At 40.9% G+C, this 27,530-nt stretch overlaps 1 protein-coding gene across 1 annotated transcript in view; it reads right to left on the reverse strand.

The window, feature by feature from the left end:
* ADAMTS18 (ADAM metallopeptidase with thrombospondin type 1 motif 18) overlaps positions 1-27,530 on the reverse strand; it is a 117,183-nt gene that overhangs the window by 79,789 nt on the left and 9,864 nt on the right. The window contains exon 3 of the mRNA XM_075008734.1: positions 137-419. Within this exon, the coding sequence (XP_074864835.1) occupies positions 137-419 (283 nt within the window). The remainder of the gene's footprint in view (positions 1-136; positions 420-27,530) is intronic.

Below are 27,530 nucleotides of genomic sequence, written 5' to 3' on the forward strand. Positions count from 1 at the left end.
CATTTCCTCCATTAGCTGTACTATTTCAAATCTTCAGCCCTCTTCAGAGCAGTGGTTACAAACCTCACTAAAAGAAGCACTTACAAGTCTCTACACACTACAGTCTCAAACAAAGGGAGAAAGTTTCCTTACATACATTTCTTTCGACGTCCACAAAAATGCTGCTTTTGAAACCTTCCATGGTGGTAATCATTCGCCTGATCATGAAACTTGTTGTGTATGTGATTTCTGTGATGACCAGGGGAAAAGTGATTGGAATTGGAAGCTACTTTGTACCGATGCACTTTCTCCTCGGCTGTCCGTTTGTATAAAACGTGAGGGTGATGTCCAGCAGGTGATGTGTAGTTGTGTTCCTGTGCTAGATGCTGAGGTAATGGAGATATAAGGAATTCATTCTCCTGCATCCTTATCAAACCTGACTAAAAAAAATAAAAGCAAATTAAAAAAAGAACATTACAGTATTGCAGTTTGACAATGCATTTATTTACGTGCACTTGTCAGCACTTGGTTTCTACTAAGTAGCTGATTCTATTCTCTTAAGTTGTGGTGTCAGTTATACAAAAAGACTTTTAACACACTGTATATGCGGTCAGCAGCAGCTGTAGAAGAGGGTCAGGAAGAATGGGATTGTGTTGCATGGTCAAGAAGGAAACAAAGATGGTTTTATGAAGCACAACATCCCTTTTAAAAAATTAGCATGATTTACAACATAGTTCATTTATTAAGACTTCTTCTAACAATTCAAATGGAATAATTTGCTCTGATAGATTCCCATCAGAAACAGTTCCCTGTGACATCAGATTTGGGGAAATTAAATCTCTGAACCCTCTGTTCTAGTTGACAGCAACAGATTTTGTTAGTGGCTAGTATTCCATTCTACTTGCTGCACTACATTCTGAGTAATCACAGAACTCCATGTGCTGGCAATTTGCTTGTGTTGCAGAACACTCTCATCTCTAATGGCAGAACTTGAGTCACTAGGTGGATTAGAGGGAAGAATTTTGTCAGAGGGCAGGTTGACACTAAAGAGGAAGATCAAATTAAGGTACACAATTCCAGTAATACTGATTGCATAGCTGGAGTCGATGTACTTTAATTCAAGTTTCTGCGACGTTGCCATTAAGGAAGGTTGACAGGAGTAAACACGAGGTGCTCTAAATCAAACTCTGAAAGACCGACAGTAGCAGTGTCAATCTTCCTGGTAGTGAAAACATACCTAAACCTTGAACTCTCTGCCATTAATTGGAATCTTTTTTTTTCCAACCTTGGCTTTTGTGTTAAGGGCTGACGAGCGATGGCCAATGAATACTCTCTCCATCCTAAAGGTTATTTCTTCAAGATACAGCAGACATATTAGTGGGGCAATTTTATAAAGTGGGGTAATCTGAGACCTACAGTTCTTGCTCTGTGGAATACCTAAAAGACTTCAGACTGCAGGGTTCTCTGTGCTATGCCCTTCAGTAGCACAGAACTACTAACAACAAATTAAATGTGAACCATGATCATCACATGATGTATATTAACAATATACATATATATTGCTCCCCATGGCTAAAAAACTCCCTCTGAATTAAAATGGTGTTCAGGCAGAGGGTTCATATTAGCAAATTAATGTAAAAATCTTTCAAGGGATTTAGTATCAGAGGAGTAGCCATGTTAGTCTGCATCCACAAAAACAATGAGAAGTCCTGTGGCACCTTATAGACTAACAGAGTTATCGACACATAAGCTTTTGCAGGCAAAGACCCACTTCATCAGAAGTATATGCGTGCATCTGACGAAGTGGGTCTTTGCCCAAGAAAGCTTATGTGCTGATAAAGCTGTTAGTCTATAAGGTGCCACAGGACTTCTCTCGTTTTCAAGTAATTTTTAGTTTTTCCAAAGTATTGAAAACTCAGGAAATTCCAATTTAAAGTTATACTTTAAAGAAAAATCTGAGCATGCTCAGATATGGAAATAGAAAGGTAAGGCAACTAAACAACATTGTCCCTACCCTACTCAATAACTGTTTGATTATGATTAGGACATTTCAGTATTGTGGTCCTGCGAAGATGAAAGTGAGCTTTACCAACACATTTTTTATTTAGCATGTCTTCTCCTTTCATTGTCACTAGAAGGCAGAGTTAAGGATGGAAACAAATGTACTGCATTTTTCACATATTAACTATGACTCATGCTACATATGTGGAAGTGTTCCTAGGATCAGAGGCAGTATCAGAAATGTGGGTAGCTAAGAGGAAGTATTTACATTCAACTTGTAAACCAGTTGTGCTGTTAATTTCTTTGTTTTTTAAAAGCACTGGAATAAACACTTTTTCGCCACGTGAAAATGCAAGAAACAGATGCAGCAAATATTAGTGTATGGCCAAGTGAGGAAAACAAAAACTTGAATCCAATGAGTACACACATTATACGACTTACAGAATTCATTTTGGGTCACCGAGGCTCTATTCCATGGCAAAGACATATAGCCAAAAGTGGCATCTCCTTAAAGTCACACATCTCTATGAACAACTTCATAGAATTATGTACAAAAAAACCCAAAACAAATGGACACTGCAACCACATTGTATGGTATATCAGCTAGTTCAGACTTTGATGCCACTTCTCCTTGAAAAGAACCCTTTCTGATGGTAAATGGTAGAGCTTTTCTAGCATTGCACATTTTGGGTAGGCACCATCTAACCCATCTTGAAATGGATTTTTTTTCTTACAGAGTCCCATATAGGTAGACTGGCTAAGGCTTGAGGATGGTGAGGAAGAGGGACTTCAGCTAATACCTGATTTCAGCACTGTGTTTCTGTGGGATTTGTGGACCTTTCTGCACTTTCAGATCTTCATTCCAGTGGGAGCGTTTTTCAGAAATACAGGGAGTGGCAAATGAAATCCTCACTGCTTTACCTCTAAGGTTTACTTCTAAGTGAATTCTATTACTGACACCAATTATATCCACAATAAACAGGTTTATCATTTAAGTATACAGGTGCTTTCTGCTCAACAGACACCAGACCTCTGATTGGCATTCACTGCTGTCCTTTCCAAATATGGAGATAGAGTGTTAGCGTCCCAAAATAAGGCTATGTCTAGATTACAGAGGTTTGTCGACAGAAGTTTTTGTCAGAAGATATCTTTCAACAAAACTTCTGTCAACAGATTGTGGCCATATTGCCAAGCAGATCACAAGAGCAATCTGCTCTGTCAGCGAGTGGCCGGACTGCCCAATTGCTCTTTCAACAAAACGGCCAACTGGAAGCACAGCATATAGGGCTGCCCAATGACCTGGAAGCCATGTCTGTCAACAGAGGGCCCCCCAGAACGTCCAGACCACATTTCTGTCAACAGGTCTCTGTCAACAGAAGCGTGTGCCTCATGGGGAGCAGGCTAAGGCTGTCAACAAAAGTGCTGCATTCTGTCAAACAACTGTCAACAGAACACCTTGGGCATCTGGATGTTCTCCAGGTTTTGTCAACAAAACTCCAGTTTTGTCGACAAAGCCCCCTCTAGTTTAGACACAGCCTAAGTGTCTTCCCCTTTGTGGTCAATTATCCATTTTTATAGATGGACAACTACATCAGGATTTTAACAGTAACTCTTCCCTATAACATTAATTTTGTGACGACTTTCTGCTTTCCACAAGTGATTATAAGGATGAGTCAATAACATGTCTGTCAATGAAAGAGTATGACTGAGAAACTTCTATGGAATTTATCTAGCTTGCTTGCCCAATTCAATGGACTGGTGATCTCCAATCTTCAGACCACAAGAGAGAAGGCAAAGTACTTTGCTGTAGGGAAGAGAACTGATATTTTAATTCTTGTGATTTATGTCATCAGCTCTGTAGAACAGACACCATTCAAATGCCATTTTGGGCATGAAGAGACCTTCCATGCAATCATCTGTTATTCAGCACTGATAACTAGGCATCTGCTAACTGATTTTACAACCTTCTATTGGAAAGCAGAAACATAGTAAATCTGTTTTTTATTTCCCCATTTTAAAGGTTTCCACGTCTGAAATTACCCCTACAGGATTCATTTACTAAATGATTCAAACCATATGGAATAAAGGATTTTCTACATTTTCTTCATAAGAAACTGTCCCTGATGTACACCAAGTTTTAGTCCCAAATGGAATTTCTATATTTAACATCAACAGGGTGAACTGGGAGTTCCAGAAATGTGTGATGAATTGAAGTCTAGCCCATGTGCTGAATTCATTTTGATGCATGATTTTCATGTGCTGTAACTAGCTGGGGAATGCCCCAAAAACCTCATTTAGTCACCCCTCACAAATTTTCTCCAGCAGAGACCAGGGCTGAATCCTCAAATGAGATGTACTCCCTCCAGACTTTAAAGTAAATTGAAAAGCAAAGGATGAATAACATCTACTTTTTCATTTTCTGATATACCTTGTTTCACGCAGTTTTGCAGCACAGATCTTCATAAGCTAGGTCACTGGTTCAAAAATATGTCATTTTTCATTTCTGTAATTTATGAGCAATATTCATATTTAATGGATCTCTAACAATTCACAAAATATTGGCCCAGATCTCTCCTGCTTGGAGATCCACAAACAGGACCAGAGAAGGGATGGTCAAATAGGTATGTGGTTACAGCTCCTTGACACTCAAGTATTAGCTACTTTAGCTTCAGCCCTGATGTAAATTAGAGTAGCCTAGAGGTTGTTCAACCCTGTGCTAGAAGATTATGGTCCTTAAAGGATATATTCCATTTGAAATTGAGCACAGATGCTTTCCCTAGATAAGTCCATAACTGATATGACCCCCTAAAATGCGGCTGGGGTGGAGAACCAGCAAAGCTATCTTTATGCCATCTGAAATGATGAATGACCAAGAGAAATTCAGGTGCCACCCAGCTGATTAGCTGAGCACCAGCTGCCAGAATCATTCCCCAAGGAGCTAAGATCAGGTTCTGGCCACCGTGCACTATCAGAGCAGTGCAAAGGGAACACAACCAGGAGGACAGAATCCAGCCCTATCTCTCTAACTGTAAAGTTTCTGCCAAGTCACAAATTACATAGTGTGTTTCTCATTAGTTACGTCAGCAGATATGGGTGTCATGATGGGGTGGACTAGGCCCAAAGGCCCCCTGATGGAGGTCTTGTGGTCCCGCAAAGCGCCTCAACAGATAAAAGGCAATAGAGAGAGGTCCTCCTAGCAGGTTAGAGTAGCTACAGAGGAAGCAAACAATCAAGGAACAGAAAGACCAAATAAAAGGAGCCACAGAACAGCGCAGCAGTTAGTTGTTATGTGCAACTCAAGGAGCAAAGACTGGGTGACTGGCTGGCTAGCTGGAAGAGTAGCAATGCTGTGGAGAGCTCATTGTGGAGAGCTCATGGCAAAGAAGGCAGAGCACTGAGGTTAGGGCAAAGATGGTACAGGGAAGTGGCCCAGGGTATTCAAACATCAGTGGAATGGACATAGCAGACAACTGCTATCTATAGAGCCTGGAGTAGAGGGTGGGACCAGGCTCCTCCATCCCCACTCCAATTATTCAGTGGAAGAAGTGGCTTGGAAATTGAGGCATCCCAGAGAGGGGATATCGGACTACAGAGACCCAGCCACAGGGCTATAAGCAGAAGGGACCTGAGAGGGTGAAAATGTTGCCTCCAGGAAACCCTGGGGCCTCTGCTCTATTCCAGCCTGCAAACATGAAAGATGAGTGCAACCCCATTACAAGTGTATAAAAAAATTATCACAGATAAGTGGATATTAGGTCTTTGTATTGCCAGGACCAATGTCAATATAAGTGCATGCTCAATCTTAGCTCAGCCATGCTTCACTGAAGTCAATTGCAAGTGTTTTCAGTCACTTAACTAGGTTTTGGATCTGACCCTTCAAGGTGAGAAGGGGCTGTTAGCAGGATATTCTTCGTGGCTATGTCTAGACTCAGTTTTTCTTCAAATTTTCCACTGTCATAGCTCCAAGGAGGAAGCAACATTACAGATGCTGACATTTGCACCAAGTCTGAACAACATAATGATAAAAAAATCCAAGGAGCTCAGGCACAAGATCTATACTCCTACTGTTTCTGTCAGAATGGAAATGGCACCGTTTAAGAAGACTGAGGAAAAATATGAAGGTAGGCAAGGCCTAGAAGTCTTTGAACGAAAATTGCTACTACCTTTGTCCACCAGAACCCAAATTTGCAATTCTTCAGGAAATAAGGACTATCCCTTCTTTAGAAAAGTAGATTATAGGATTTAGTGTGGGATATGTGAGCAGAGAGGATGGCCTGTTTGTGTGAAACAGCTCAAATTTCAGGCCTCAAATATCAGCTTGTGAACAAGTACAAAATAGAGACATTCATAGATATTATTCAGCAAATAATTCTTAAACAGAAACTTGCAGAAATGTTATTTGAATATAATTTACGAGACAGACAACATTTTGTTAAATGAATTACTTGTTATTGTTTGCTTAACTCTCTCATCAGTGAAAGAAATTTTCATTTTCAGACAGTTCTTAATAAAATTGTATATTGCTAGAGTATTAACACCAAGGCATTGGTCCAAGATTGTCCTGGTAAATCTCAGAAGGAAGGTGACCCTCAAAGAAAGCTGGAGATGGTGATTATAGAAAACAAATCTGCTTTAGGATTTCTTTCTGATGTTATATTCCTATGTAGAAATTAAAAGTGGGAATTTCAGAAATATGCAGCATTGGTCTCTGCTCCTCTTATGTCACTGATACAACTTTCACTGTTTTCAAGAAGACGAAGAATTACACCAAAGTAAATGTGTTTGTAAATCATACGTTAAAGTGTTTTCTCTTGTCGAATGGGTGATTTGCATTTAATTGAAATAGCATGGAAGTCATCTTGCCTTCTTCTCTGTGCTTAGAAACTGAAGTCATCGGGAGCTGGACTGCCCCCATAATCTCTGATCTTGTAAGGTATGGAGCCCTTCCTGCACTTTACAAACATCCTCCACTTCTACCATGACGTTAGTTGGAATGAAGGGTCATCAACATCTTACAAATACCTTAGGACCAGTGTTCCCTGTAAGCTGAACGCTTGGGCAGCCATTCAAGAGAAATTCGGGTACCACCCAGCTGATTAGCTGAGCACCCACAGCCAGCAGCATGTGTTTCTATTGATGGTGCACATCCATACATGCCTTGGTGCACATAACAAAATTTATTCTGCCCTTGGATGGGCAAATTAGAGGGAATACTGCTTAGGACCATGATGTGAATGGGCTACAGGAGTACAGCTATGGCACTGCAGCTCAGCCATTGCTGCGTGGATGCTTCCCGCACTGACCAAAGGGTGGGTTCTGTTGCTGTAGCTAACCCACTGTTCCAAGAGCTGGTAGCGAGGTTGACTGAGGAATTCTTCTATTGACCAAACCAAGTGTACAGTGGAGGTGAGGTCATCTTAACTACATTAACATATTAAATGAACTTCTTCACAGCTATGAGTGATATAGAAAAGTCATTGTCAGGCATATGCCAGGCCTTAATGGTATACAGTGCAGTGGCAGCTGAAAGGCTCATCGTCCTGGAGTGGACTTCTCAGCACTACTGTCTTGTCTATATTTAAAAATTAAGATTTTAAGATGAAGTAGACTCCCCACCCCACAGGAGGAAAATCATTATGGTTACAAACTTCAGAGTTTCATAAAGCCACCTTCATTAAGTTAGAGGCATTAGTTCATCCATAAGCTGCAGGAGATTCATCATCCAGAGACAAATAAGATGGTAAAAAACAAAACAAAATGAAATGTAAAAGTAAGGGAAGAGAGGACAAACATCTCAGCTGCAATATTTTCTAAATAAATAAAATGACCTGGCATAGACGAATGTCAAGTAAAATTACTCTTTACTTGCTAAAAGCAGCACCTTGACTAGGCCAGAATACTAAAATATATGTACAAATACCTTCCAGGCAACATAAGAATTTTCCTACAATATCTCACTTGATATGATACTGCACCCACCACTGAGGCTATAAAAAATGCCAACAGCCACTCTGTTAGTTGCTTGTGATAATCCTGGTATGTTAGCTGTGACCAATGTGCTTAACGAATAAACAATTTAATTTTGCATAGGGATGGGTGCAATCAGCGTGAAGAGTCTTCCTTAAGGGAAGGTTAAGTGTGAGCTCTTTTGAACCCATTAAATGTTCTCCAATATTGCACACATATTTTAAAAAACACTTGACTAGGTGCTTGACCAACAGCCAGATGAAATCTGTCTAAAGACTCTGATTGACTTCAGTGGGCAGAAATCCTGTGCTATCTCCCACAACATACAGTTCATACAAAATAATATTGTGCCAAACACAGTTTAACCAAAACCAGAAGGACCGCGCATAACAGACATGGACCAAACTTAAACGTACAATCATCCACTGTGCTTTCAGCAAAAGAAAAATACAAATGAAGCACTTCCCTGCAATAGAAACCTCCAGAGATGAAAGACAATCTACAAAATCTATTTTTCTTTTCCATATGAGCAAGAAATCTAGCTAGAAAGATGCATGCATTCCTCAAATTCCCATCACAATACTATCTGGACACTGACACATCACAGAATACTAGCATGCTTTCTCGTTCAGATTGGAGTGAAAGCTCAGGGAATGCTATTGGCTGCAATTCATCCTGGTGTCACTCAAACTATAGCTATAGGGCCTGAATCTTTACTCAGTTTCTGGCCCTTTGGCACACAGAAAAGGCACAGAAGGCCTCAGCTGCCTATCAGAGAATTCTCTTGTGAGAGGTGACCTCCCTCCTGGCGTAGAAGTGACTCATCTGGGTCCTGTATCTGCTCTTCTGTAAAAAGGAGGCAACATGGGGGCCATGGTCAAGCTCCATCATACCCTAAGCCAGCAGCATGAATTAGAACTACCTGTCAGCACCTTTAACTAGCCTTGAGGCCTAGCCCACATGCTAGATTGTGTGCAGCTACAGTGAGCTCTGCAAAATAACTCTTGTACTTCCATGCAGGGGTCAGCCACAGTGCAAATGGAAGGAGAGACACTGCTTCAGGCTGTAGCCATAGCCGGTGGTATTCCTCTCACAAGGGACTGGGAAGGATGCCAGCCAGCAGAGAAGGCTATACAGAGATGGCACTGCACTGTTCATGCATTTTGGGGCTTGAAAAGCTCATTGACATTTTAATTGGAAGGATCCTGTTGACTTTAACACATTTTGACTCAAGCTCTCAAAGGATGAAGGTATTGATGCAGCAAGCTGCCTCCCAGAAAGCCACAGGAAGGTGCTAAGTTACCCAACATTCCTCTTCCACAGACACACGACCACTCCATCCTGATGTAAGGCTGTTTATAACAGCCCAACACTACGCATGCAATCTAATAAAAAACTCTCCTCTCTTTAGAGAGCATGTGATCAACTTGACTGTCACCCCTCCTATATGCTTTGGGTGCAGCCGAATTGATAGCCTGAAAAATATGCATGACTGCCTGAGACCATCCTGCAGACATAAAAGAAATGATTCAACAAATTACAGTTATCAAGAATATCTTACCAGCTGATCTGGAATCTTGTGCATGTACCAGTTGAACCTCTCTAATGTGGCAATCTCCCATCCGGCAACGTCCGTGATCCAGCGTGATTTTAGTTAGCTGGATATCCACTTACCAACAATGTGGTCAAATTTCCCATAGTCCCATCAAATTTGTTTGCGGCCAACAATCGTGGCTCTCAGTGCTGTTATTTAGCTGTAATTTACCCCTAAATGTCTTCTAAGAGCCCAGTAAGCAGTGGAAGTGTTGGTAATGCTGCTAGACAATATTGACCTCCCATGATCCAGCAAATTCTCTTGTCCAGCACTGGTCAGGTCCCACGGATGCCAGATTAGAGAGGTTCAAATAATTGTATCACCAAACGGCATTATGAGAGCTGGTATGCTAAGCACCTGACAGGTTTGTCCCCCAGAGAAACATTTTGGGTAGCATAATCAAATCAGCAAATTCGTGTGTCACTGACTACAAGAAAATGAAAAGCAGAATATCTGGCAAAGAAAGTAGAAACCTAAAATGCCAAAAGTGTAAGGGAAAATATTTTAGCCAGTGCATGGCAGCCTGCACAAAATAGCAGTGGTGGCCTCAACACAGCTAATAGCCAGAAGTCATTGCTACAGAAGTCTGCATAGTGAAGAGTAAACTTCAGTAAAGTTCGAAATATGGTTAAAAGTTCAAATTTTAGGGGCACAATTCACAAGTTTCAAAAATAGCAGACTAAAGTGAGGTTCCCAAATGAATGAGCTATTCTTAAACGTACCAAACATCCAGGAACTATACATCATTTTTCAGAATGTACGGAAACCAATTTATTCTAGAAATATGGCTTGGAGTTTAGTAGGAGTGGATTCTCATCAGATTTCCAATAATAGACTTGTCTCATTCAAGTCAGAGATCCTCTGAGTGAAACTTACAGAATTTTCATTTTCGTTTAGATCCTGGGCCAAACCAAAAAATGCAAAGGCACGTGGGTATTGAGAAACACAGAAAGAAAGAGTGTAAGTTAATTAAATGTTGCCTGTGTTTTTAAGTTATATAAACAAATTCACCCAGCCCTCAGACAAAGCGATGAGATATATGTACTGTGGGTAGCATTTGTTGATGATGATACCAGAACTAGAAAATTAAAATGGACAGAAGATATTTTCTTGGGCTAGGTCCTCAGCTGGTGAAAATAACCTCAGTGTAGCTCTGCTCATTTCCAGTGTTTGGGGGACCTGCCTCTCCAACTCCATTCTGTATATTTAGGTTGATTTAATGTCCAGTATGCATTATTAAAATACTTTAACATGACAGAAAAATATGAGGCACTGGCCACCGATTCTGGACTGTGAGTTGACTGCAATTAATTCATTCTTTCAAATCCAGATTAATTATAAAAATACTCAACTCTCTCTCCAGGCTGACTTGCTTCCTATACAGTAAACCCTCAATTTAATGGGCTAATGGGGAGAAGGGGTATCCATTAATGCCAAAAGTCCATTATACACGAATGGTTCTACTCTATGACAATGCACTGACCTTCCCAGGCCATCACTCACTCCTGTCCTCTGCCCTCCCTCTTCCCTTCCGCCCTCCTGCTCCATTCTTCCCCTCATACTTCCATCTCCCTCTCCCAATCACCAGGAGAGGAGCTGAATGCCAGCTTGGCTCCTTCCACCTCCTGAGCTCTCAGCACTGAGGATCTTCCCGCCCCCGGCTCCGAGCCACTTGCATGAAGATAGAGCATGGCCACCCCCAGCCTGCCAGTGGGCAGCACCCTCCGAAACCATGGCTGCTGCTCAGCACCATGGCAGGCAGTGGTGGCCAGGAGCAACCATGCTCCATGCACATGGGGCAGCAGGGGGAGAGCTCCAACACCCCACCACAGCTGCCACCCCCAGCTCCTCTGGCCCCATTGGCCACAGCCATTGTGGTAGACCTTCCAGCCCGGCAGCCCAAGCCACTTCAGCAGCTCCTCCAGCCCTGGCAGCAGCTCTGGTGAGTCTCCACTATTTATTTGGAGCAGCGGGGGCTGCCAGACAGCAGCCTTTCTTTCCAAAGTCAATTATATTGGGGTCTGTTAAATCAAGGGTTTACTGTATTTTTAAACTGAAATGCTTTTTCAACAACATAGCATTTGACTATCCCTGATTAAAGTTCCTCAGAGACGAGGTCCTTGAAACAGCCATACTGAGTTCATCATGAAAGACTACTCTGTTCAGTTAAACTGCATAAAACGAGTATTATTCTGAATGTTCAGCAATTGTTGAAGCAAGGTAAAAAAACTGCTTGCCTTTAATTATTCCTATATGAACAAAGGCTAAGTTATCTCTGAATAGTGCCTTTGTTTTTTTTCAGTTGACTGAACTTGTTTAAAACATCTTTGTGCCATCCTGCTGCCATCAACATGTAGCAAATACTGAAATCGCCTAGGCTTCTCTGGATAAGGTAATTGAACCACCTTAACAGTGGTAAAATATATTAAACTGACACTTATTGCTAGGTAATGGTGACATATTCAAGAAATAATATTAATACTATTGCTTTGAAGCAAATACAAGTTAGAAGTCCGGCTTATATGCATCCGCGTCTCTTATGCCTTAAAATGAAAGATTTAATGTTAGACATGACAATACACATATATTATAAAAATTGTACTCTAAGTGTCAAAAAGCTTGACAGGTTGCATCCTAAATTATATGCATCATTAGTGAGTCTATCTCTCTGGGTCCCACACAGCAATCTGGACACAAGCTAACTTGCCAGCTGAAACCTATCCTTCCTTTGCTTGTTCTAACCTAATGGACTCAGAAGTCCATTAGCTCTGAGCAACAGATCCCAGTTAGGTTTGACAGTTATACAGGTGGTTGGGGATGGACCATTTAAGCAAGGCCGCTGTGGTTACAAGATGCGATTAGTTATGACAGTTCTGAAACCGGTCCCGAAGCAAACAGGAACCCATGGGATTATTATATGAATGTACTAATGCTTCACTTGCTTCTTCTGAAGGGAGACAGTGGAGTTTTTGTCATGTGTTGTCTTACAGCTGACTAATTATTTGTAGTACATAAAGAAACTTGACATGAGGATACACAAGGGGGGTGGGGGGTGGAGGCTGACAGAATTGCCAGGTCTCTGTGCTAGGTGGGCTGGGGGGCGGGGGCTGCTCCATGCTCCCAGAAAGGGCCTGGCATCGGGTAAAAGGGTTGGGACTGGAGCTTGCTTCCCGCTGCCGCCCTTCAGCAGCTGCCCCTGGGGTTTTGGTTGCCACCATTATCACAGTAGCAGCAGCTGGGAGCCCTAGGCTTTTTTGAATAATTGGATCACAGCACAGTGGTACTCTTTGCCCCTCCCCCAGCCCTCCCTCCATTGCCAGGCCTCGATACACCTTAGCAAAGGACCTGATCTAGCAGCCCATTTAAAGATGTTATAAGTAAACTATTCATCTGGTAAATAAAGCTAGGGAGATGCCTGAGTGAATTTCAGGATCTGGGCCTATAGGTGATATGGTGATTAAAGTTCCACATTCCAAGAGACTAACTTACATAGAAGATAAAAGTCACTCCTGTTCCAGCAGTGGGCTTTCACACCATGCAAATCACACTGAAGACCTCCAAGCAGGACCTATTTACACATCGCTTAAGTCCTATGCTGGACCTCTGAACAAGGGTGAACTTCATTCACCCACAACCGAACATTTGCTGTGAATTATTCAGTCCAACCCAGTGAATAGGGGCAACAAAAATGTGTTATTAGAATTATATTTCTTTGGTTTATATGGCTAACAGTTCTTAAAATGGATGGAATACATCTGTCCTAATGGTCTTTCTGATGTGTGTTACGACCCTCATACTTTCTTTGTGAATCTTTTGTACTTATAATTGATACAAAAGTAACAAAGCTATTCAAAAATAACAGAGAAAATGAACAGGTTAGGCAAGATGCTTGTCGGCAGATGTCAAAGATTTTAGTTCCAAATTCTTTTTCACCATGCCTAGTTAGCATTCATGGGATATTTGCTTTAATGTTTCCAAAAAGGAATGGGTTTCCACATGACAAATGCAACCCCCGACAGTGAAAATCAAGAATCAAGCTCTGCAGAATCGTGAGAGTGGCTTATAAATCATGAAATATTTTAAAAGGAAATAAATGGTGGTTCTTTGTATTTGCCATCTGGCTTCTGAGCGTTTAAGAGCTTTTTCAAATATTTCTGTGCAACCACGAGGACTGGAAATTTACTTGTTTATTATTATTTATTATTATCATGGGTTGGTTTTTAATGCAGATGTTAAATCCCGTTTAATTGGTTAACAAGTTAAAACCCACCCCCAACGCCACCCTAGACAGGGCTACACCGGCCCAGCCGGACCGCCCCTGCCTGCAGCAGCCCTGCTGGGCTGGAAAAAACTGCTTCCCGTGGTGGGAGGGAGGCTGATCCAGCCTGCAATGGTTAATTATAACCAGTAAACCCATCAGTTTAGAATGGCACTTACCAGTTAATCGGCTACACTTTTAAAAACTAGGGGTGTTATGACCGCTCAGATCCTCAGGTACTCACATAGTTCCAGGAAGACAGCCAATATCATGTGAGATCTGGCAAAACCGGAAGTGACTTGGCTGCCTCTCTCCCACAGCGGGTGGCCTAGTTGCAACCAGGACAGCAGCTTATACTGGACCTCCCTGGATATAACATAAAGGTGGCTTCTGGCAATGCACTCTGTGAAGGCAATGGGACTCAGTCTCGGGGCTGCTTTACATTGCACCAGCTGCAAGGGCACCAAGAGGATATTGCTACACTGAGACTGCCAGAGCATAAAGGTGCTCTGGCTCATGTCCTTTTCTTCAACTACATCCTCATTACTGACAGCTGCAAGATGTGGGCAGCACAGTGCCAGAGTGGTACTCTGCCAGCTGGCAGCAAAGAATCCGAGCCAGTGTCTCCTCTGCAATTATTGTGTTCAGGGAAATAAATCCAGCTAAAGATGCCTAATTTCATTTTCCTTATGAAGTGTGCAGCCAGCTCCGATAACAACGTTGCTGGACTATGGATTCGGGTTACTGTATACCTGTGTGTCCATGTGTATTACTTAAATCAGTGATTCCCTACTGCATAGTTTTAGTTGTTATTGCTGAAACACCCTTGTGAGGAGTTTGTTGCACAAGACAATAGTAACAAGTCCCTTGGTGCAAAGCAGGCAGGCCAGGAATATCACCCATAAAACACACCTAGGTTATCACCACTGTCCCCAGAGGACTTAGGGAGCAGAAGTACAACTCAGCGATTAGTGCACTAGCCTGGGTCTTCAGGGAACAAGTCTGTGCTTTACCAAAGAAAGTCTGTGTCTTGGGCGAGTCACTTAGCCTCTCTGTGCCTCACATTCCCCACACAGATAGCAAATAATATTACTTCCCTACCTTCTTATTGTGAGAAGCTCAGGTAACACAGTGATAGGAGCCATATTACTACTTCTACACTAGAGTGTTTTTGTAGACAAAACTGGGTTTTTGTAGACAAAACTTGTGGAGCGTCTCCACATAAAATGCATTTTGTTGAGAGAAACTGTCGACAGAAAAGCTGTGTAGATGCTTCAAGGTGGGGGCAGTGCTTTTGTTGAGAGTGGATGAAAAGGTCAATCCCCTGTTGTACGTAGACGTAATCTGTCAACAGATGTTTTGTCAGAACATCTCCTCCGACAGTAACTTCTGTAGACAGATGCTTCTGGTGTAGACATAAGCTGTGTGTCAGCACTACAGAGTTCTGCTGACAGAAGTCACTGTCGACAGATAGTTCCTGAAAAAATCTCTATCCACACAACACATCCACACCTAACACAGGCTCCCCCTGACAGAAAGTGGCCAGACTGCTCAGCCCTCTGTCAACAGGGCAGCCCAGAGAACAGGAAGACCCCTCTGTCAACAGAGGGCCCCGGAGCGACTACACTATTTTTTGTCGACATAATCTGTCAACAGAGGCGCTATGCCTCGTATGGTCAAGACAGAACTCTGCCGGGAAAACTGCTGCATCCTCTCAACAGATTCTCAATAGAATGCATTTTTAGTGTGGACACTCCCTGGTCTTGTCAACAGAAGGCCTATTCTGTTGACAGAACTCTATAGTGTAGACCCAAGTATAAACTATAGGTACCTAAGGTAAGTTATTCCACATATTACTCCATACACAAAATTTATTTAATTGGCATCCATGTGAAAAGGGGGAGTCAATTCAATCTCCTTTGGTTTCTCATAATCATCCAGTTTGATGTTAAATTATGATAAAGCAGTAAAAAATTATTTCTGTTTGGATGCAATTCAAGCTATACTAAATCCGAACTACACAGCAGCATTATTCTGAAGATCAACTGGATTAGAAGAAAATCTCATTCCTTTCTCTTGGGTTTTCACTCTGAGAAACCTGTAAAATGACAGCTACAACTTTTTGATGTAAGGTAAGCCACATAAACATCTTAGAACACTCAGATTTTAACATAGAACATGTCCTGAAATAAGGAAGTTGTTTGTTAAACTCAATTTTATAAGTTTCATCTTGATTCTAAGCCACAAAAAAGCCTCATTTTTGAGAGAGCAATGTGCACCCCTAAAATATGCCTTCATAATTTTAGGTGAGCAAACTGAATGGTGTGCACAAACAAGCGTTCATGTACCTCCACCTGAAATTGAGTAGCTATTGCCGGAAAGTACGTAGATGCACTACCATAATTACAACGAAGGTATAACATAAGAGATTCTAAAGTCACCCTGTGCAAAAACAGTCCATTATCATGGAAATGCAGGATGGCATGGGCCAAATATATCCCTGGTACAAGTGTAATGAAATCAACTGAGCTACCTCAGGGATAAATTTGGCCAATTCTGAGAATGCATTTTTTCTGTTGACAAAAAAATAGTGTAGTCGCTCCAGGGACCCTCTATGGACAGAGAGGTCTTCCTGTTCACCAGGCTGCCCTGTTGACAGAGGGCTGAGCAGTCAGACCGCTCTCTGTCAGGGGGAGCCTGTACTAAGTATGGGCGTGTTCTGTAGATAGAGGTTTTGTCAGGAAATATTTGTTGACAGTGACTTCTGTCAACAGAACTCTGTAGTGTAGACAGAAAAAGCGAAGAAATAATTTTCAATACAGTGCCTACGCAGCAACTTCTGTAGCAGACAGAAGTTTGATCATATGGTGATTGTCCAAGAACTGATAACTGCTTAGTATTGTGCTGCAATTCTCTTTGTTATTTAATAGTGACCCAGGTTCACACCCAGTTAAAAATCAAGGCAGTCTCACTGAACTCAACTGACTTACACAGTCTGCCCAGGCTGAGAATCTAGTGCAGTGTATCTAGAGATGGGCTGAAACCACATCATTAATGTCTAAAGCCAACTCTAGATTCCTAACACTCAAAGTTTACAGGTTTCAGACATGTGGTTGTGATTCAGGCCCATATGATAACCTCTTTTTTTAAATGTCCCCTAAGACTAAGATGGTAATGAAAGGGTACTTTTAGTGTAACATACTGTACTGAGCATAAATCTGTGACTTTTACAATATGCTGTTTGCTGGGACTGTTCTTATAAAAAGTGTGACAAACCGTGTAGGAGCATTTATTTATTTCCTTTCTCTGAGTCTAAGACATCAGCCACATTGAATACTATAGAGATTTGAAGATGGGAGGAACACAGGATGGAAAAGAAGCTGAGAAAGAAGATAAAAGTCCCCTTTTCTACAAACGCCCATAAGCCAGTCTCTCTCTCATTCCCTCTCTCCCCTCCCCCCACAGGTAGCTATGAGCAGCATTTGTCTATCAAAACTAATACAGATTCAGAGAAAAATTAACAGTTTCACAAATTCACGTCAATTTCACTAAATTGTTTGTTTAGGTGAGAAAATTCCTAAAATTCAGAAAAAAACAGAATTTCCTTTTCATATTTTTGTAATGAAACATTTTGAGTTTTTATTTAAAACAACTGTGTACTTTTAAATTTCCTTTCACTTCATTTGCTAAACATTTGACATGGTAACTGCACAAAATCAAAACAAAATGTTGCATTTAGGGGTGGAGGGAAACATTTTGTTCAGCTCCAACTTACATTTTCTTTTGTCTTTTTGGTTCACCAAAAATTTCTGGGTTTGGTTCAATTCAAAAGTATAATCAATTGTTACACTTATGCAGAATTGTCAGCAGACATTAATTATTTCCCAGACCCAGTAATAGTTTCGTCTAAAGCAGGGGGCAACAACCAGAATAGCAAGAAGCGCCAATTTTTTTTCGAATTTGGTAAAAAAAAATTCAATAATTCAAGATCTGCAATCCATGTGAATACAAGATAGTCATTAATAAATAACGTCAAACCATACTTTTCATAAGCCCTATCTTAAGAACAGTGCACACGCAATGATTTGTATGTGATATATGTTTACTGCAGAACATTCACAAACTTTTTACATATTGTATTTCCTCACACTTACGTGAGTGTGTTTCGTCCACTATCTTCCTGACTTACTACCAAACCTGCTTTAATTATGTCAATTTTACTTCATGCTTAATTTCAGTTTTGTTTCTTAAAATGCATGTTTGCCCTTCACAGCAGGAATGTCACAAGTTTCTTTTTCAAAATCAAGATTTTATTAGCAACAGGATCAAAAAGCACATATAGTATCATATCCCACAATGCAGTGCACATATGAAAGAGGGAGTTATACATTTCGAGATCACATATCATTTGCTATTTAGATATGAGTTGTTCACTGTTGGGCTTTTAGACATTCACTGTTTATTGACAATAATCAGGAGAGCTTTTTATACTTTGCAATTATAGCACTGAGAGCCACAAAGAAGTCCTTAAAGATCTGCATGCGGTTTGCAGTTTGCAGACCCCTGGTCTAAAGCAAGAGAAACCTGGAGATCAACTGGAAGGGTTTCCTAATTCATTACCAATGTATGGAGGTCTCACCATTTATAATTTGCCTGGAATTTGTGGATAGTTTATCACAGCAAACACCAATGTAATCAAGAAAGGGGTAAGGCAAAACAGTCAAATTGAGAGAAGGATCCAGATTTCAAAGTCCCTACAGCACTTAGGGTTCAATTTTACCAACTGTACAATTGTGACACAGGTTCATATACCAAACATCCTTAAAATTCATTGGGTGTCCAGATCCAGAATGTGGGGAGGGGGTTGGGCCACCTTTCGTGTCATTATTTGGGACCCAATTCTGAAGCCCTCATCTGTTGTTTTAAGTCATAAATCCTAACACTACATTTTCATTGCACTCTTCAATATGGGGGGGACCGAAAAAAATGTGAATTAATTATGTAACTTTACCTCAATCCTATCAATCTATAAGAAGATTCCACATGGCTTTCAACAATATCTTCCTTATCCCTGAAAATGTCTTAAAACGTATCTTTTAAGAACCCTTGAGAATTAAAAATCTTCAACAGAAACACTGCAGAGATCAAATTTCCCAGTGTCCAATCTTTCTTCTTCTGAACAGTCAGTTTGGGGAGAAAGGGTGAGGTTCCATGAAGCTGGAGAATGTGGGTCAGGGAGGCTGAGTGTCTGGAATGCTTGGGAGCAGTCTGAGGGCTTTATACAGTTGGAGAAGTGCTGCCAGCCTATCTGCTTATGTATCTTTAACACCTGGCTATGAATCAATGGTGTATTTAGTGTGCTATCAAAGAAAAAAAGTCAGCACCCCTCAGAAATGACAGAGAGAATGCTGAAATCTGAATTTACAGCATTGCGCACCCAAGTGTAAAGATGAAAAAGTCTCTGCTCAGCTTTTCACCTGCAAAGATCACTTGAATAACATCTTTGCATCCACTCAGGTTCCAACATATGCTTGTACTGCGGTGCTGTCCATACTTAGGTTTTGTGCGTGGATGTACTTGCCTCTACACAGTCAGCTGCTCCAGTGCAAACTCCTAAGGTAGAAGTGCTACAACAGTGTTAAAAAGGATTTGCATGGATGTGGCTCACTCTGGTTTCAAACTGGAGTGCAAGAAGACATAGGGTCTCCATTTTCACATGGACATTAAGTACACAATAACCTGTGTGTATGCAAGCATTAGAAGTTTTACTCACAAAACCTGCTGCATTTCGATGTCTACAGGTGCTAGAATACTTAAGTGCACATGAATGTGGCTTTCTAGTGGGTGTCTGCAGCTGCAAAATGTGGGTGCTAGTACGAGTGTGCATAACTGCACAAAAACTGGGGACCTGGGAGAGGCCAAGCTGAATATTTACCGCAGCACTTTTATGTGGGCACCCTTCTTTGGCTGTGTAGTAAATACTACACTTCTTTAACATTTGTTGTTAGAGAAACTGAATTTTAATCACAAACACATATTCTAATTATAACAGAAAACTGCTCACACAAATAATCTGGGACTAAAATGCCTAACTCCTTTAGGGGCAGTGTTCCCTATAAACTGGGTTGCTTGGATGGCCATTCAGGAGAGATTCAAACACGCCCAGCTGATGAGCAGAGCACCTACAGCCAGCAGGATGGATTTCTACTGGTGATGCACATCTGCACATGCCTCAGTGCACATAAAATTCATTCTGCACGTGGACAGAAAAAATTAGAGGGCTCAGTACCTGAGCAGCACTGCTGAGGTAACAAAACTACATCTAGTTCTATGGCAGTTCAGTGGCACTGGAATGGTTATAGCCAAATCCGGTTTGCCTTACTCACACAGGCAGTAACATTAATTCAGTGGCTCTGAGAGTCAGGATCCAAGGTCCCAGTAAAGCCCTCCGGTGGCACTATGTGTTTGGGGCTATATGACAGCAAAATGGATGTGGAGGGTAATGGTCTCTGTACTGGCTTACCAAGTATCACTGGAGGTGGTTTGGGAGCAAGGCAGGAGAGAGGCCACTAGATTCATTTTTCACAGATCCCGGGGTCCTCACACACTCTAAGACTGGTACAAGGGAACTACCAATGCTACCCCGAGCTTTGGCGTGGAGTAGCAACAAGATAGGTGCCCTGCAACCTAGGTTCCACATTGGCGGTTGCTCATACTTGCCATGACACCCACAGAAGGGCAGATCATTCAGCTTTTACCTGGCTGAACTGAATTCCATGCGCCTTCACTGCTTTGTCCCTTAGATTTTGCCCTGCGATCTTTCATCATGCTGCTGAAAGTTAAAGTGCAATGCTGCTCCATCGTGCCACTTCACAGCATGAATTTGCTCAACTTAACGTGTCATGACTAAAGATGTGACTGTTCATGCAGTCCAGCGGGAGCATCAGTCATTTATTCCACCTTTTCTTCTTTCCAGGTGGTAACAAACAGAGGAAAATCCAGAAGGACCTCTTGTTGTGAAACATTTCCTCTTCACAGCATACACTCCTCCCACAGCATAAAACCAGCAATGCAAAAGTCTATGGAAGTAAATTAGTCACAAATAGCACACAGGGGAACTGAAATGCTTTGAATTTATACCATATAATCAGGAAATGCCCACCCTCCTTATCTGTCAGGAAAAAGGAAATTAAAAGCAGTGTAATTTTAAACTGCAGTATGATTGATTCATATGCTATGAATCAATCAAAAATCCCCCCTACTGAGACCCATCATGCAGTAGGAGTAGAGTGAGATAAGACAGGGTCTAAACTACACTCCCCATCCTGTTGAAAGTTTCACCCTGAGATATCATATTCAACTGTCTCCAGTGGTCCTATTTGCATTTATACATTGAATTCACAAAATGGATTAGGATGGGCAGCAGAATCACAGTCCTTTTAAAAATGTGTCCTATCATTACGAATTCATATGAATCTGCCCCTCCTAAATACATGTGAATTCCATTAACTATGTTATAAGACTAACTGATGGACATTTAGTGATTCCTTTATTAAACATTTTTGTATTCCTTGTAGCAGTAGCAGTTGTACTGTATTTATAAATATGCATAAAGACTATTAAATTCTTAAGCATTTGCTATGCATCCATTCAGTTACTGCAAGGAGCACTTTATACCTAGCAAATCACTGTTTTAATTGAAATATAATTATCTGCATAGAGAAATATATTTTTAAAACCATTTTATTCCTGTGATATACCACTTACGTTGAATGTCAAAATGATAACAGTGCTGAGAAGCACTGCATGGGGATTAGCTACAGATCATACTAGAATCTTAAACGGTTTGGATACCTACTCTGTGCTATGGTTTGCCAAAGCAAGAGTAAACAATTAGTACTGATCTGATATATATTAGGTGCCATTTATTTATGTATTTCCATTCATATTAATTAGCATACCAGATGCAGAAGGTCTAGCTAGCTAGCTAGGGGCCAACATTTACACCATCACTGATTGTATGTAGTCGCAGAGAGGTAACCATGTTAGTCTTTATCTTCACAAAACAAAAAAAGCAATCCTATAGCATCTTAATGACTAACAATATTATTTATTAGGTGTTGAGCTTTCATGGGACAGACCCACTTCTTCAGACCTGCAGAATAACAATTGAAGTGGGTCTGTCCCATGAAAGCTCAACAACTAATAAATAATATTGTTAGTCTTTAAGGTGCTACAGGACTGCTTTTTTGTTTTGATTGTATGTAGGGTACCCAGAGGCACTAAAGCAGTCACTGGAAAACTAAGGGGATGTAGCATCTCAGAGGACTTTCAGAGGCTTTACGTACAGAGATGATTATGAAATGTAACACCACAGCCAAATGCCCTGCGCTACAGAAATGTGCCCCAAGTAAAACTGATTTGGAAAGAGGGCAAAGAAACAGTACATTGATTTATAGCATTAATATATATCTGTCTACACAGCAGAGTCGTCTCTGAGGCACTAATGTACTGGGCATTATGGCAGTAAGACAGGTTGAACCTCTCTCTTCTGGCACCCTCAGGATCTGACCAATGCCAAGCAAATTTGCTGGACTACGGGAGGTCAATATTGTCTAAAACATTACCAACACTTGCACTGCTTACTAGGCTCTTAGAAGACATTTAGGGAAAATTACAGCTAAATAACTGCACGGAACACTGAGAGCCAGGACTGGTGGCTGTAAACAAATTTTACGGGACCATGGGGAACTTGGCCATGCCCAGGATAAGTAGCCGTGTGACTAACTAAAATCCTGCTGGATTACAGATGTTGCCGGACAAAAGAGTTCAGGATTAGAGAGGTCCAACCTGCAACATTCTCTTTCCTTCTGTTATTCCTGTCCACTTATCAAAGTGTTATGTTTACTTTTTCACTTGGTAATATTTACAATTAGTCAATGAAGAGCTACATTCAACACCTCAGAGGATACTGCCATCCTATTTACCATCAAGGTGTTTTGGATGCAATGAAACAAAGCTTCAAGAAAAGGCTGGAAAATTACAAAAAAACAGCCAGCCAGAGTGACTTATCCCAATGGCCACAAACATGTTAGTATAAGGGTTGTAATGTAAAGCTCATCACATCTGAAGTCTGACTGATCCCCAGATTCAGCTCCCCTTTGTAGTCTGTCAGCCTCTGTCGCTGACTCAGTCCAGACTGTCCTACAGTGGTATTTATTCTGTCTCATGAGCTTATGGAGAAAGCAGCCCTTTGTCACTCTATGACTGGTGCAGTAATGATGTTCAGTGACACTTTGCATTGGGTGTGTACTACACAGCCAAGCATGCTCTGCACTCATTGTGGATGGCATGGTGCTGAAGGAAACAGTCCAGGGCATAAAGAGCTGCATGAGCTATTATGCCTCAGGGATCAAAGAAGCCACCCAGAGCTCCCTGGCATGGAATGCCGGACCTGCTGCACACCTTTAGACACTGTGACATTCCTCACTTCTGCAGCCATCCAGTTCTCCTTGCCAGGAAGAAGGATGTTGAGGCTGTGTCCTGCCTCCTCTGTATTCTCATTGGGCATTCTAGGCATAATTGTACAGTCCGTGTACTTTATGTGAGTACAACTGTCCAAAGGCAAAACTCCAGAAAATCTTTTTGTCCTGGCATGCTTGCGGCTTGATCCAATGGCCGTGGAAGTCAATAGGGCTACATCCACACAGCCAAGTTATTTTGACATAACTGCTGTTATTTATAAATAAGTTTGCTGTCATCTATACTACGCACATGATATTTTGAAATAAATCCAAAATAGTGGATGTGTTAGTGCAAAAAAATCAGTAAACCTAACTTCAGAAGGAATAACACCTATTTTGAAATAGGTGCTGTTAAGATGCAGGATAGCCGGGTCTACACTTGGTAACAAGCGAGTTGGGAATATGCTAATGAGGCACTGCCATGAATATGCAGCGCCTAGTTAGCATAATGGTATGCCGCCCGCGAAGATGGGGCCTTTCAAAAGGACCTCCCAGACTTTGAAAGCCCCTCCTTCCTAAAACCAAATAGGAAGAAGGGACTTTCAAAGTCTGAGGGGTCCTTTCGAAAGCAATTTTTTTAGCTGTGTGCAGTGTCTCTCTGCTAAACCAAATAATGGTGCATCTCTTGCTTCCAGGTGTAACAGGGAAGTTTCCTTCTGACTCTGGTGTGATCTTATGTAGGACCTGATCCAAAGACCAATTGCAACAATAAGAGTCCTTCTACTGACTTGAATGGATTATGAATCATGCCCCCATAGCAATAAATATTTGCCTTGTCATCAATCAGAGCTGTAGATGTGCAACAGCTCTAGAAATCAGACCTATGTAGGTACCTACCCTTTGAAAATGATGCACTTTTTGTCTGGTGGTTTTTGGCTTTGTTTTTTGTTTCCTTCCTCTATTGTGATCTGTTTGGTCTATTACTGCAGGAGACAGGATATCAGATTTACTGGACAAATGTTTTGATCCTCAATGGAGCTACACTGATTTATGTCAGATGAAGACTTAGACTATTTGTGTTCCTGTGTGTGGAATTTAGCTGGGCTGTGGTTACCTTCCATTGAATATCCCCAATGCACTTTCCCTGCTAGTGTTGATTTCATACCATATAAATTACTTGGAAACATATTTAGTACTGATATTTTCACAACTGTCACTGGTACCTAAAGTAGCCACCTTAAAAAAAATCTAAAAAAGTCAAGAAAAGATGGTCAGTGAGGTACTGTTCCTTAAGGTAAAGTGCAGAAGTAAGCTAAAAAAATTTCCCTACAAATGATTGCAGTTGAAGTATATTTAAAACTACAAAAATAAAGGTTAAACTGTTTAACTGTCTCTGGAAATAGACTACACGCTTGCTTGTTCTCCATAGAAAGATACCTGCTTTGCTTAATTGTTTATCATGTCCTAATGTATTTTTACTCAAATTTATAATAGTGAGGTTTCCAGCTAAGGAGCTGTCCCAGTGAGAATACCCAGATTTTGGTAAAACTCAACAATGTAGGCTGAATCCAAGATCTCAAAAAACTTCAAAAAATTACAACTGATGATAGACTCCTTTATAAAGTGCTTTGACAGCTACACAAGAAAAGCAGCCAATGTATTAAGCAGACCTATCTCTACCTTACAAAATGAGAATCTGAGCCAGACTAGGGTCTGAGTTTGGAGCAGTCCTGCAGCTCTCACTGATTTCAACTGCAGTCATGGGTGTTCGGCATCTCTGAACATCAGGCTTATAAATATGTAAGTGCACTGTCTAAGGTTACTCATTAAGACTGTGACTGAGTCAGGAATATAATTCACATCTTCTGATAATTGATGCATTATGGCATGTCTTTCAAACAGGAATTCAATTAGCATTACTGATACAATTTGTGCCTTCATTTTGGGGTCTTCTGTAACCCAGTATGAACTCTTGGATCATACAAGGGGTCATACAAGCAGCAATCTTCTATAGTCAGCAATATCCCTGATAACATAAAGACAGCAGAACATCCCCATGTTTCCCAGACAGCAGATAAGAGTATTAAGTTTTAATGTTATGTAGTGTTATGTATAAGTCCATTGAAATGTCTTATAAATATATATATCTGAATAGTAATCAGCTGCAACGCAAAAGGGCTTCACTGAACGTACGTAAGGCAACCAGATGCACAAAAGTGGTGTCACAATGTACAGAGAGACTCGACACCTCACAGGATAAAACCACATGTGCTAAAACTGAGAGAGAGAGAGATAGGAAATATTAATGCCATAAAGGGTGAAAAAACATCCCACCCTGTGACTATGCTGATCACATTATCTCGTCACATCGATATGTCTATCTGCTAAATGGGTATAGTTAAGCAACAAGAGCCTCATTTGCTAGCTCTAGATAGGTAGACTAGAATCTCCACCTTAACATGTAAACAACTGGAAAGATTTACCCATTATATAAGTGACCACTCCAAAAGATAAATTAACTTACAGAGTGGGGGAAAATAACTGTAAATCAGAAGACAAGGGCAAAAATTTGTTTTTCCTATTTTCAGCAGCAGCCATTCAAGATTCCCTTCTTTGAATATATGATCTAATTGGATTTCATTTTTCCCCACTCTCAATATTACTGACTTCTGAGGAGGTAAATTAAAAGTTACTTGTTACTTACATCTTAAGACTACTTAGGCTAAACCATCTGTTCCACCATTTGTTTAGCTGTGACACTTTGTGTAAGTTTCCCAGATCTGAAGAGTGATTCTGTGTAAGGTGAATGCTTGGGTCTCTTACCAACAGCAGCGAGTCCAATAAAAGATATTACCTCACCCATGTCGTCTCTCTAATACCCTGGAACTGACAGACCTACAGGACTGCATACATCATGTTACATGATTTCTTCCAAACAACATGTCAGATTTACCTACTTAGAAAAAATATCTAATTCATAGGCATGTATTGAGACTTAATTTATTTGTTTGTAAATTACTTTGTGATTCCTGTTTAACAAATACTCTGTTAATGCAAAGTATTATGATTATGATTTCAAACCTCCTTAAATTTCTACATCTAAATTTTCAGTAAGGCTCCACTGTTTGAAACAAAAATAATTTTGCTTTCATCAACCCATCACATAGCTGGTCAAATCACTGTCAGTGCAAATCAATGGGAAGTGCCTTTAGCACACTGTAATTTATGCTAGACCTGCTGCAACAGAATTTGGATTGAAATGGGATAAGAAAAGGCAAGAAAGAACCAAAGCTCCTGCTCGCAGTGACATAATCAGACAGACAGAGGAAAACCTTGCTTGTAATGTTTTTATCCAAAAAAGTTCAGCTCAAATTCAGAGTTTTATTTAAAGGGGTATTGTCAACTAGATGGAGCTCCACCAATCAAAATATAATGGGTCAGAGCTTCAGATGATGGCCATTGGCAGAGCTCCATCAGGCTTGTCTGTACTGCAAAGTCAACTTATGTTACCTACGTCTGAGTTCATTCCTCTTTGGCTAGCCTACCTTAAGTCTGAATGGCCCCACAGCAGCTCCACAGTGCGATTAGCTCCTGATGAGTTGTGCCAATTTGAACTTTCATCCCTTGATGAGCCAGTTAAAGCAAGTGAAAAGTACCACTTCACTCAAGTTAAGGCTCTTTGTATGAACAGGTCTCAGGTTGGATCAACACTCAAGTTTACTCTGTAGTGACTTCAGTGGAGCTATATCAATTTGCACCCACTGAGGATGTGGCCCCACAATAAATGAAATATTTTCTTAGAATCAAATTCACTTAAAATAGATTGTGTTTTCTTTAGACAATTCCCTGAGCAGAGGTGAATGGAAACACCAGTAACACTGAGTTTACTGCTGAGAACCAGCAAATGAAATTTAATATAGACAATTTGTTATTGTTGATACTGAACACAGTGGAAGCAGTAAACACTGAACCTTGCAACACCACTGAACCTGTTTCATTAAGTGGGCAGTGTCACAGAACTAGCATCAGAACCAGCGCTTTGATTCCAGTGTGATTCCAATACACTGCTTCAGAAACTTCACCACTGTGTGTCACTTATGCAACCTGCAAGGTGGAGTGAGGAATGGGGCAGTTTAAACTACTCCTTCCCAGGCTGTCATTGTGTGGGGAAACAAGCAAATTTAGCCTCTGATTCTATTAATCTGGTACCTTCTCTGAGCACTAAATTCACTGTTTGAAAAAGTAGGGAAAATGAATTCCTGTACAG

This window comes from Carettochelys insculpta, chromosome 14, assembly GCF_033958435.1.
Source record: "Carettochelys insculpta isolate YL-2023 chromosome 14, ASM3395843v1, whole genome shotgun sequence".
In the NCBI taxonomy this organism is placed as follows: domain Eukaryota; kingdom Metazoa; phylum Chordata; order Testudines; family Carettochelyidae; genus Carettochelys; species Carettochelys insculpta.